The 11,675-nt window shown below is 43.2% G+C and overlaps 1 protein-coding gene across 1 annotated transcript in view; it reads right to left on the bottom strand.

The window, feature by feature from the left end:
• The window catches only part of ARID2 (AT-rich interaction domain 2), an 88,586-nt gene extending 83,678 nt beyond the window's left edge, over nt 1-4,908 (bottom strand). The window contains exons 1-3 of the mRNA XM_033057978.2: nt 3,949-4,908; nt 3,695-3,788; nt 2,475-2,572 (exon numbers count right to left, since the gene is read on the bottom strand). Coding sequence (XP_032913869.2) covers nt 2,475-2,572; nt 3,695-3,788; nt 3,949-4,040 — 284 coding nt within the window. The 5' untranslated portion in view covers nt 4,041-4,908. The remainder of the gene's footprint in view (nt 1-2,474; nt 2,573-3,694; nt 3,789-3,948) is intronic.
• Between the last annotated feature and the right edge of the window lie 6,767 nt (nt 4,909-11,675).

Raw genomic sequence — 11,675 nt, forward strand, 5'->3', positions numbered from 1 at the left:
CACCACTGAATCCCTCTGAATTCAACAGGGTCTCCGTCTGCCATGCAGACGCCTCACTTTACAGTACACATGACATACAATTGGATAAAAATTTAAATAAAAGTTGATAGGCCTTAATTTGTCTGGCTTTGCTTGGAAAGTCATTACAGTAGTGAGGCCAAGATTATAGTCATACTTGAGGTTCACAAGACACACTTTTTGTTTTCCAAGGGTAATTGCTCAGCAGTTCATGCAAATCTAGCTTTATAAGAGCCCTCAGATTATGTTCTTCAACACAGACAAGCTAGACCCTTTTAACAAATTTATCATTAGAGCATTTTTTTTCTTTCCCTAGAACCAAATACTGTCCCCTTTACACCTTCAAGGTTAAAGCTAAATTAATGTTAGCCTAACATAGAGACATGTACATACAGTCTCACTACTGCACATGGAAGAAGATTAACTCAGCTGGGAGACAGTTCACATCCAACTTAGATTATGTGAGAAGCAACAGTGAGTAAAGCAGCAATGCAGAAGAAACAAAACCAAACAAAAATCAAAATGATCACTAAAAATCAGTCTACCCCAAAACCAACAACCTTGATAGTTTATTTCAGAATGGCTTAATCACAGAGATTATGATAAAGCCATTTTTATAGATCTTTTATCTTAAACATTTATCAACTTTTCTCCTGAATTCCAAATAAACAAAAACCCTTCAAATTATTTTAATGTAATCAGTTATATATGTATTCAACAACTGTATATTAAATAATGTCAATACCAGTATGCCAATAATAAAAAATAATATTTTTGTATGTCTGATTCTAATTTAAAAAGTAATACCTTATTAAAAATTAATAGTTATTAGAAGGCTAAATTAACATTAATTGTGTTAACTGTCACAGTATATAATGGCTCTTGAAATACACATGAAAACAGAAATGACATACAATCTTCTACTGCAAAAAGTTAGGCCATTCAAACACTTACAAAATATGGAAATAGAAATAAAAGGGTAAAATCAAAAAAACTATCATTTTGCAAATTATATGTAAAATCTAGTCAACTAACAACTTACATGGCCCAAAAGAAAAACTCAAGAACCAAAAAACTGCCTTTTATGATGTGACAAATCTTCAGCAACACTATCTCAATACTATGTAGGAGAGAATGGGGGGGGGGAAAAAAAGAGGGAAGGATATCCTAAAGCAAGTTTTCCACTTAATTTCTAGGCCTGCCACCAATCAAAAACTCTACTAAAGCTATTAACAATGGTAGTTTATTTTCTTAACCTGGATCTTAAAGCAATCATATGTCATCACCAAAAAAAAACCCCAAAATTTCAGTAACTACAAATATCTGACTAAGGTTTTCCAGACATCACTGTAACTCAATAACTGCTCCACTGTGCTATGAACTCTACAGCTTCAAGCTGGAAGTCAATCTAGGACAACCAATAGAAAGTGCACCTGTACAATTACTGCATTTCCTAATTCAGAAGGCCAAACTAAAGACAGTAAAGCTTGTGTGCACTCAGCTCATCAAAACAGAAAGCTCATACTTATTTTGTACATACTGCACATCTATGTTATCATTAACTGCAATGAAAAAATATCATATTTATAAATCAGAAACAGAAAATTACATTTCTAAACCAACATACACATAACTTTATTCTAAATGAAAAATAAGTATCCATATACATAGCATCTAAAACAACTATGTACACAACCATTTAAAAATCTTTTCCACAAAGAATCATTACCCAAACTTAATAAAATTTAATTTTTAAAAAGCAATCTAGTAGATTAATAGTGCTATAAATAGTAATTTAAAATATTCAACATGAACTCCATGCTACAATGAAAAATAACCTGTATCACAAAAAAAATAATATGTACTATTTCCAAGGAATGCAATCTTATTTTTAAAGCCTGAAAAAATTTACTATTTTACAACTAATAAAAAGATTATTCAGCTCTTTGTACTCTAAAAAAGAAAATAACAATAAATGCTTCTAGTAATTGATAACAATATAATTTGTGCAAAACAGTATACCTTCCTGCAGATGCATTTATATTTAACGTCTGACCTCACTAAGCAGTAAACAAATTTACATTTATCAACACATTTCAGTGCTCCAAATAATAACCTAAGTTTCTATAACTACAATAACGTGATCTCTTAGTAACAGTCCTTCAGTACCGTCATTCTACAACAATCAAGAAAAAAAATGGCCTCTGACATATATTGTTTGTGTACTTGGGATCCCTTCAAAGTTTAAGGCTTGCAGATGTAAAATAAAAATAACTACAGAACAGAATCACCTTTAACTGATCACTAGACCAGACGAGAAAAGAATTACAAGGCTTTTTTCTGCTTTATTTTATAGCATTTTAAAAGAGTAGGGATATTTTTATTATTGCACACAGTGAAAACTAAATATAACCGTGCACTCAAAAATACTACAGCAACAGCTTGATAGCACTCACCGCAAGTAATACTGTTTTAAAGCGAAGGCAGCGTTAGAACAACTTCTGGGAAAGTTAAACTCTTCTACAATTTCTCCCCACTGATTCTTCTCTGATACCTGTCAAAAACAACACACAAGCCGAGATACACAACGTACACGTAAACCTGCTGATGACAGCGAACATCACATAAAATCCACAGGCTGCCATGAAGCAAATAGATAAATATATAAAAAGAAACAAACATTAATGTATATGGGATTTAGGATTATATATTTCACTGACAGTCGGTAGTATTCCCCTTCCGGGAATAATCCCGCTTCTCAGGGGTCTTTTACTACACTTATTTTTTAACATATACATTATTTTTTTCGGGGGGAAAGGCCGGGAGTGCTGGTATTGTTTTGGGGTTTGTTTGTTTTTGTTTTTACTGCCTGGACAATAACCAATCGGGAGTCCCTCTGTCGCCCCCTTTTAAATCCTAACGCGGTCCGTTAAAAACCCAAAGAAGTTTAAAATAATGCAGGGAAGTGCTGGCGGGGGGCGCCCCCTGGGCTGCGGGGCGCGGGGGCCCTGGCCCGGGGGGTCCCCCCAGCACAGATCCACAGACACAGAGAGGCCTTTCTTTTGAGGCCTACATTTCTGTCCCCAGCCTTGAAGCCTAAAGATGGCTATTTGATTACACACCGTCTTGGGTGCCCCTTTTGTTATTTTTCCCCGGGAAGGGCTCGGAGGGCAGCGCCCGGCCCCCCCCCGGCTGCGAGGATCGTTCCCTAGCCCATGCTCCGTGCCGATTATCGATGTTAAACATGCCCGCTAATTTTGAGTTGCACTAAAACTGCACTCAGACTCTCTCCTCTCTGTCTCTCCCTCTGCAAGAGAGACGCACAGAGCTGCCACCACAGCCGAAAGAAGCCTGCTCTCGCCGCCCAGCAGCTCCCTGCTCCCCCCTCGCCTTCCCGCGGGAGGGGGGCATGGGCCAGTGGGTCCTGCGGAGGCGGAGGAGGCAGGAGAGGGGTGCGCGCCGTACCCCCGGGTCCCCCTCCATCGCTCCGCCGACAAGGCCGAGCCACCAACCTGCCTATCTGCTAGCTTCCTCCTTCCACCCCCCACCTTCGCTAACCGGCTTTAAATAGGACGGTTCCCGGACACCCCGGCTCCCCCCGCCACCCCCGGGGGTCAGAGGAGACTTTTGGGAAGAGGTTAGTGGGAGGGAAACCCAAATTAAAACTTCCACTCACCTTCCCAAATCCGCCTAAAGTGGTGACTCTGGTATAGAGAGCGTGAAGATCCAGCTCCTTCCCACCCACCACGGGGATCTTCTTAAAAGGAGACCTGCCAAAGGAGATACACACAAAACACCACAACTTGTCAGCTCTGCCCCCTTTTCTCCCCTCGCTGGGGCTGCCGTGTCCTTCAGGGAAGGGGCTGGAAGTTGGATCTGGTCGATTTAAAAGCCTCCCCCCCTCCCGTTCCATCTCCCCATTTTCCTCACCCTCTGCTGTGGTGAAACTGCCGCAGCTCGTCCAGGAAAGCGAGTCCCTTTCTCCGCTGGTCTGCGTGGTTTTTACCCGTCGAATTTGCCATTTTTGTAATAAAAAAGGTTCTCGTAAAAAAAAAAATCCAATTAAAAAAAAAAAAAAAAACGGCCGACAACAACAACAATCCCCGGCTCCTCCTTGTCTTTAAGAGACCCAGGTGCCCGTGCTCGGCCGGGGATCAGCCATGGAGAGGGGCTTGTTTAAAAAAAAGTTTAAAAGGAATAAGGGAGCCCCGAGAGTGTGGTAATTGCGAGTCCTGTCTCCACACAACACACGGGCGAAGAGGCAGGGAGGGAGAGGGGCACCTCTCAGTAATTCCTCCTCCCGCGGCTGCTGCCTCTCTCAGCACCACAAACCCAGCCGATCCAGCCTGCACATGAGACTCAACATGGTGCTGCTGGATCACACAATGAATTGGGTTACTGTTGTGGTGGGGCGGGGGGGGAGCCGGAGTGAGGTATTGACAGTGTGTGTGTGTTACAGCCGCGGCTCCATGCGATCTCCCTCCCTCGCTCGCTCGCTCCCTCGCTCGCTCCCTTACACACACACACTGTACAGCTACGGCGGCGGCGGCGGTGGCGGCGGCAGCGGGATTCACTTCTCTTCTCGCTCAGACAAAAAGATCTGAGGCCGCCGTGCTTCTGCCTGGACGAGAGCGCGACACAGCGGGCCCCGGAGGCCGGTTCCGGTACTGCAGGAGGCAGCTCCAAAGGCAAAAGCCAGCACAGCCCCAGCAAGCAGTTCCTGGCGGGGAACAATAGGCTCCTCTCGCCGCTAAGGGCTCATCTGCAATGTGCCGCAAACTTCACACAAAGCCGGGCGGAAAGAGGCGAGGGAGAGGGAGAAGAGGGAGGAAAAAAACGGCTACTACCGGCTGTTCCGGGGCGCGGGGCCGGTGCGGGGCCCTCCCGTGCCAGGCTCGCGCCGACCGGCCTCTCTCCGCTGGCTGCCGCCGGGGGGGGGGAGTGGGGGGGGCGGGGGGGCGGGAAAGGTGGATTTGGAAAGCGGGGACGAATTTTTTAATTGGACTAAACCCAACGCCCTGAGTTCAAGGGGAGAGAAAACAACAACCGAAGGGGGCACTGGTGGGATTGTGGACTTTCGGAAAACTTTCCGAGTCCCCCAGGCCGAGGTGTTTCCAAGGGCAGGAAGTCGCCCCGGATGGCACGGCGGGGGCGGGGAGGGCAGCAGGAACCCCTCATTTCGAGGCATGAGGGCTTTAAAACTCCCCAAAAGAGATTGCCGAGTGCTCCCCCGAGTAGGAGGTGTCCTGGAGAGGTTTGTCAGCAGGAGCCTAGGCTCAGGGTCACTCCATGAGTATTTCTTTTTCTTTCTTTCTCTTGAGATACTATGGCCTGTAATCTAAGTGCCTCAGGACTGTTGTGTACAATATAAGCAGCTCGTATCTTTCTGTACATTGACAAATGGAACATGCAGCACAGTTAATGGGAGGAGGAAGGTCTTGGCCCTCACCCCGGATGGGTAGCAGCCCCCAGTGGTACTGCAAGCCGCTTCCCCCGTGCCTGTGGTGCGTGCAGTGTTTGTAAACACTAACCTCCTGACGTGTTTTCCACATGGGAAGCCCGGAGAAGACCTGCACGCCGACCACGGCAGAGCTTGGTGCCACTTGGGCTAAACAGGAAAGGGCCCATGGGGTGAAGTGTGCTTTCCACCAAACCTTTGCTCCTCAGGTAGAGCAAGTTGTATCTGGGTGGGCATTTGTCCTTCCCTGGCATGCCAACAGCCACAGGTGAGTCCTTGCTCCAGTTTAAGAGACTCTGAAGGAATATTTGCCCCTCACAACCCTATACTGAAATCCAAAGCTAGATCAGGCCTACAGGGTTGGGTTTTTTTAAGCAGAACTCAATAAAGTCAGTAAGGAGCTGTGTTTTAAAATCAATGGCACATGATGGCCTCCACTGAGCACTTAAAGAAGGAAATCTGCAATTCCTTTCTATTCTATGTACTAACTTCAGAAAACAATTTTTTTTCAAATAATATTTTTTTTCCTTTTGACTTGCATGCTGTTTCAGCTTGAATATAGAGACAGATAGAATAATGCGTGGTAAGATTTGCCCTGGATTCATAATTTGGGGGGAAGGACGGAGAAACACCTGAGTTTCAAATTAATACTCTGTTCTGAAAGTTGGTGATGTTGGATTGCAGAGTATGAAATTCATAGTGTCTTATTCACTGTAGCATTAAGAGCCTTCCCCCCCTCCCCTTTCCCTAAAATTAGACCTTCAGATCTCGGTCTGCAGCTCCTGTCTCTGACACTCTGAGCTTCTGCTATTTCAGCTACAGTATGCGTAAGACTGGCAAAGCCAGGATAATACAAATACAAATCTAAAACAAGATACTGGGGGGCTAAATCGGTGTTTTAGACACACAGTCAAACCTCCCTACCCGGGAGGGCGGTGGTTTTTCATCATGCCTTAAAAATTCCTTAAAAGCAGGGGGTCTCCCCTCCGCGAGGGGCGGTCGGCAGAGGTGAGTCACCGCTCGCCCGGGTGCTCTGTGAGGGGAGCGGGAGGCAGAGGGGAGGACAGGCAAGTTGCGTAGCAGGGCTAGGTGGGTTTCCATGCTAAGCACAGCAATTGCGCACGGTCCCTTACGTAACTGTCAGCCGGGGATTCCCTAGACGGGGTCACTTTATTCAACCATTACACAGACCCCGGCCGCCGCTCCGGCGCGCCTGGGCTGCCGCGGCCGCCTCGACTGAGGCTGCGGCTGCTGCAAGGGAGCGCGGCGGCTTCTCACAAAATGGCGGCGCCCATGGAAAGCGGCAGCCCCATTTTGTGCCCGGCAGAGCCTGTCAACAAACGCCGACTTGGCCGAGGCTGAGGAACAGAAGGCGGCGGCTCGTTCGCGTTACGGAGCGCGGAGGGAGGAGAGCGGAGGATTTCACCGCCCTCCCGCCGCCGAGAGGAGACTCTCGAGCGCGCGCGTTGGGGGAGGGAGGAGAGGGAGGTGAAGGGGACGCGAGCAGTGAGCGAGTCAGAGGCTGCGTTATCCCAACGCGGAGCTGCCGGAGCTGCGGCGCGGGGGAGGGGAAGGCGAAGGCCAAGGCAGGCGGTCTTGGCGCTGCCCTCGCTGGGGCGTAGCTCTCGGAGACCCGGGGGCTGCGGAGACCCGGCGGCTGCGGGAGCGGCTGGCGACGCCGGGCCGGAGGCCGGAGTTGCCCGCACGGGGGGCGCTCCGCACGGGGGGCGCTGCGCCCCGCTCCCGCGCTGCCCGGGCGGACGGGACCGTTCCTGTCGGATTCCGGCGAACCTGTAATGAATGGCAGGACGATCTAGCTCCTTGTGTAGCTAACTAGGTCACTGTCAGCACTTAATTACTGTTTGTTTCATTTTAGTGCGTGCCTTATGAATAAACCGGCTATTAGGCTGATGCTTCAAGTAACATTATCCAGCACCAAGGTACAAAATGTCTGTATTGGACTCTGATCTTGCCATGCCAGCTTGGTAATAATTACTATTTTACATTAACGATGTCTTGGTTCTTATAGCTTGGTTATTCGGCTTATAGCTGAAAAAGGTGGAGATCCCTTACGATAAGGTCGTGAAGCTGATTCTAGTATGACACCACCGGGTTTGTTTGTTTCATGTTTGTAAACGGGGTGCCTCCGTTTTTAGAGGTAGTGAAGGGGCTTGTGCATTGAGACCTTTTTTTTCTTCTTTTTTTTCCTGATCTATTTGTTTTAATACGCATGCTTTTTAATGGTATTAAATAAAGGAAATTTCCTATTTCTGGTGGAAGTTATATTTTTTAAATGTACCAAAATTACCTTGGTATAAAGCAATTATGAAATATCTTATTGCATACTAAAGAGACAAAGATCAAAAGCAGGGAAAATGAAAAAAATCTTGCTATATAGAAAAAGGTCCTTTTATTCATGTTTATATAGTATTTGTCAGTGCAATTTGAGTTTATTTGTAAAATAAACCTGTACTATTTTAAAATGTTATCATATAACAGTGAATTTCAGTGTGTAAATGTTATGCAAGACAGACAGGATAAGTCCAGTACCTGAGTTGTCACTATTCAGTGCTGCTTGCGTGGGTTTTTAGCCTCTCTGTTGGCTGGGGTTTTTTAAGTGCAGCTATGTTAAGTGAATATTCTAGCAGCTGTATCCTGTGTTGCAGTTTCCTTTTTTTTTTTTTTTTTTTAATCTTTTATACTAAATTTCGCGCTTATTACCTATCTGCATTATTGCTGCTTTACAGAGAGTAGGCCACAGTTGCTCTTGTCAGTGTGCCACTAACTCTGCATTTGCTTTCTGGTGGGTGAAATACTCTCACTCATTTCCATTTTTGCTTGTGCTGCTCTTGAATTGTGGCAACATTATGTTCTGATGAGTGTAACTAGTATCACTAGCTATATGCTACTTATATTAAACAGTAAACTGTAAATTCTTAGAAACAGAAGTTAATTTTATTTATGTGTATGTGCATGTGCTATATACTTGGTTTTTGAAAATGCAGCCTATTAGATGGAGTAGAGAATCCAGTAAAATCCCTCTCAAGACTGCAGACAGCATATAACAGAGGTGCAATGTAAAAATAAGCACAAGAATTACAGGATGAACTTCTAGTAGAGGAAAGGGTCAAAAAGGCAAAATTGGCAAATTTTAGTAACATGTAGTTCAACCATATTTAATAAAAACTGTTCAAGTTTTGGAGTAACTGCATATGCTGGGCTAAAGACTTCACTGTTTACTTAACTTGCTGTTGCAAGTGTATAATTGAACAAGGGGCATTTACTCAGCAAGCCCTACCCCTGCTTACTGAATAATACTTCAAGATTCTTTATTGCATTTTAGTGTGCTAGTTTCTTTTAAAGATTCTGCTGCTTACTATGGACCATAAGTGACTATTCTTCAATAGTACACTATTAAATCATAAGTGAAAGGTCTGATGCATGAAGTTAAATGCTAAACAGCATAGCAAAGGTGGAAAGGGGAGGTCCAGCATTACAGGCTACTTCTGCACACTTGTTCACCATTTTCAGGACAGTTACTGGAACTTAACTACCTCAGGAGGCTTGGGTTAGATAATCTTAAAAAAAAAATCAAAAAGACTTTTACATTGAAAAGATCCACCTTCTTAAACTGTTTATTTAAATAATTTATGACACCCTCCTAAATCTTCCAGCAGGATGTGCACCTCCCTCATTTCAGCTTTATGGTGTTACCACTAAGGAAATAAAATGGGGAAATTTTGGCTACACGGGCGCTATTGAAAAATATCCAACCAAATTGATTAAACACTTTAAAAAATGTTATCTAATTATTGTAATTTTTTAATACTTGCTGTTCTTCACAAAGGTCTACCTCTTGGAATTAGTGAATTTTATGGTCATCTAAACTCTTAAATTATAAGCACTTCAAAGTTGATGGTTTTTCAGTTGTGCAATGAAGTATGAAATACAAAGCAGGAAAACCCTAAATGCAACTGAAGGAGAAGTAAAAATAAATACGTAAATGCATTCCCACTTGATTTCAAAACTGTCATACCTTTGAAATCCTAATTCTTTTGTGGGTCCTGACTTGGGTGTTCTGAACACTCTGGGTTGGTAATACTTCAGCAGTAAATTTAGAAAGATTGTCAAATTCATATCATTTTCTTGCAGGCAAAAAAAAAAAAGCTGGTTTAAGTTATCATTACTGTAATGCAGATTAGGGCCTCAATGGCAGAAAATGTTTTGATGTTCTAGCAAGCATTGGTCTGTAGCACTGAAGTCATGAATGTCCTGACAGCTAATGGGTGCAGGTTTTTTCTTAAAAAAAAAAAAAAAAGGTATTTGGTCTTAGTAAATTACCTTTAATCTCACACATTGCTTTACGATGACCTCTCTGTCAGTGTGATCTGGTGGATGGCACACTTCCCCCTGCCACTATAGCTGTTCCCTGAAATAGCACTAGTGTGATTCATGTTTCTGGTTGAATGTGTGAAAGTTTGATTGAGATGCAAAACTGAGAGAGTTCTTCTGAATGTTAAAAAGGAAGCATGCTCAGAAATACAGAAATGATCAGATTAAATTTGGCAAAGGGTTTTTGTAGATTAAGAATTACAGTGTCATGCTTGGATGGGGAAGGTCCAGTTAACTTAAAGCAAAAACAAACCTAATAACTTCATTATGTTTGCTATAAGTAAAGGTGGTGAAATTCTGCTAGTAGGGGAGTTCTCAGCATTGCAGATTTGCCAGCAATATTTCCTTGTCACGTAGCACTGTCTCATCTTTACATTTTTACCAATTCAAATGACAGTCAACAGTAACTAAAATTATGTTGAAATTTCTCAGAGTAAGCAGTTGCCTTACCTAACTTTTATATGGGCATAAATGAAAAGGGAAGTAATTTGTGCAACTGTGAATATGTGGACAGACAATACACGTGACAATTTATGCATTTCAATATATGTGCTAGAAGAGCACTTCAGAAAACTTAAATAGTAAATAAAAGAAATACTGGCAAATAACATATAAAATAAGTAATCTATTAAAATTCCCCAAGCAAATAAAAAATTTAAAGCAGTGAAAACACATGAATAGCCACAGATGTAATTTATAAGAAAGAAATTTGTTGTTGTTTAATTATGATTCTCAATGTATCTGTTGGTACTATGCTTACCTGGATTTGGCCTTACAAACTGCTGATTGATAGGTGCATTGCATTGAATGCTGTTGTGTTGCCCAGATAAAAGGAAGTATTTTTATTTTCAGAATAACTGGAAAACAAATCCCCCCAAACCTAGTGCATTGGTCAAATGCTGATATGGTAGCTAATTTGAAAATCTCACTTTAAAAAACATAGGACTTAAATTTTTAACTACAGTTGCGTCTAATATAACTGGGAAAAAAAGGCTAATAAGAAATAGTTTTTGACGTTGTTTACTACAAAGGGTTATCAAATGTAGTCAAGTATCAGTTCCTGTTGCTTGCAGAAATAGGATAACATTTAAAGCTCTTAGGGGAATCTATGACTGTTAATCTCCAAATATTATAAAAATATTTATTAGTCTGAGCTGCTACTACCTCTGAATTTTGAACCTTAATGTGAGATCTGTCTTACCCAGAATCTTGCTGCAAACTCTATAAAGGAGAATGCAGAAATGGTGTGCATATACATGCTCCTGTATTTTCTATCAGTTCTTGATTTTGGGGCTTCTGAGGCTCTCAGGGTCTTTATGTTTAAGAGCAGTTGATGCACAGAGCACGATCAGTGTCTAGTCCTGAGCTGAGATGCACTTAATAGTGTTCAGAGAAGAGTGAACATAGTCCCCTAACCCTTTACCAAGAGGCAAAAGTGCAGTCTGGGTATTCGGGGTGTAGCCCTGTTCAAGCGTGTTACGCAAGCCAGTCTGCCTAGCCTTGTCCTTATCTAGCTTGTGTGCGGAGTGGGGAAACGGCACACTGGGGAAAGGTCTCTTCCCTCCGTGAAATTCCCTTGCACGTCACAGAAAACAGACAAGAATCTGGAAAAATTCTAACAGTCCTGCTGAAGAACAAGAAAGGGAGATGAAAGAAAATGGGGAACTGAGCAAGAGTGAGGAAAATCTGATAATTTCGAGTGGGACAACTCCCTCTCTGTGTGCTTTTGAAGTAGTGTTACAGGTGACTTTAGATACAGATCTCCTTAGGTGCATTTACCCTAAAGTTAGTTTCTATCTTTTACTGA

Source organism: Catharus ustulatus, chromosome 4 (assembly GCF_009819885.2).
Source record: "Catharus ustulatus isolate bCatUst1 chromosome 4, bCatUst1.pri.v2, whole genome shotgun sequence".
Lineage (NCBI taxonomy): Eukaryota > Metazoa > Chordata > Aves > Passeriformes > Turdidae > Catharus > Catharus ustulatus.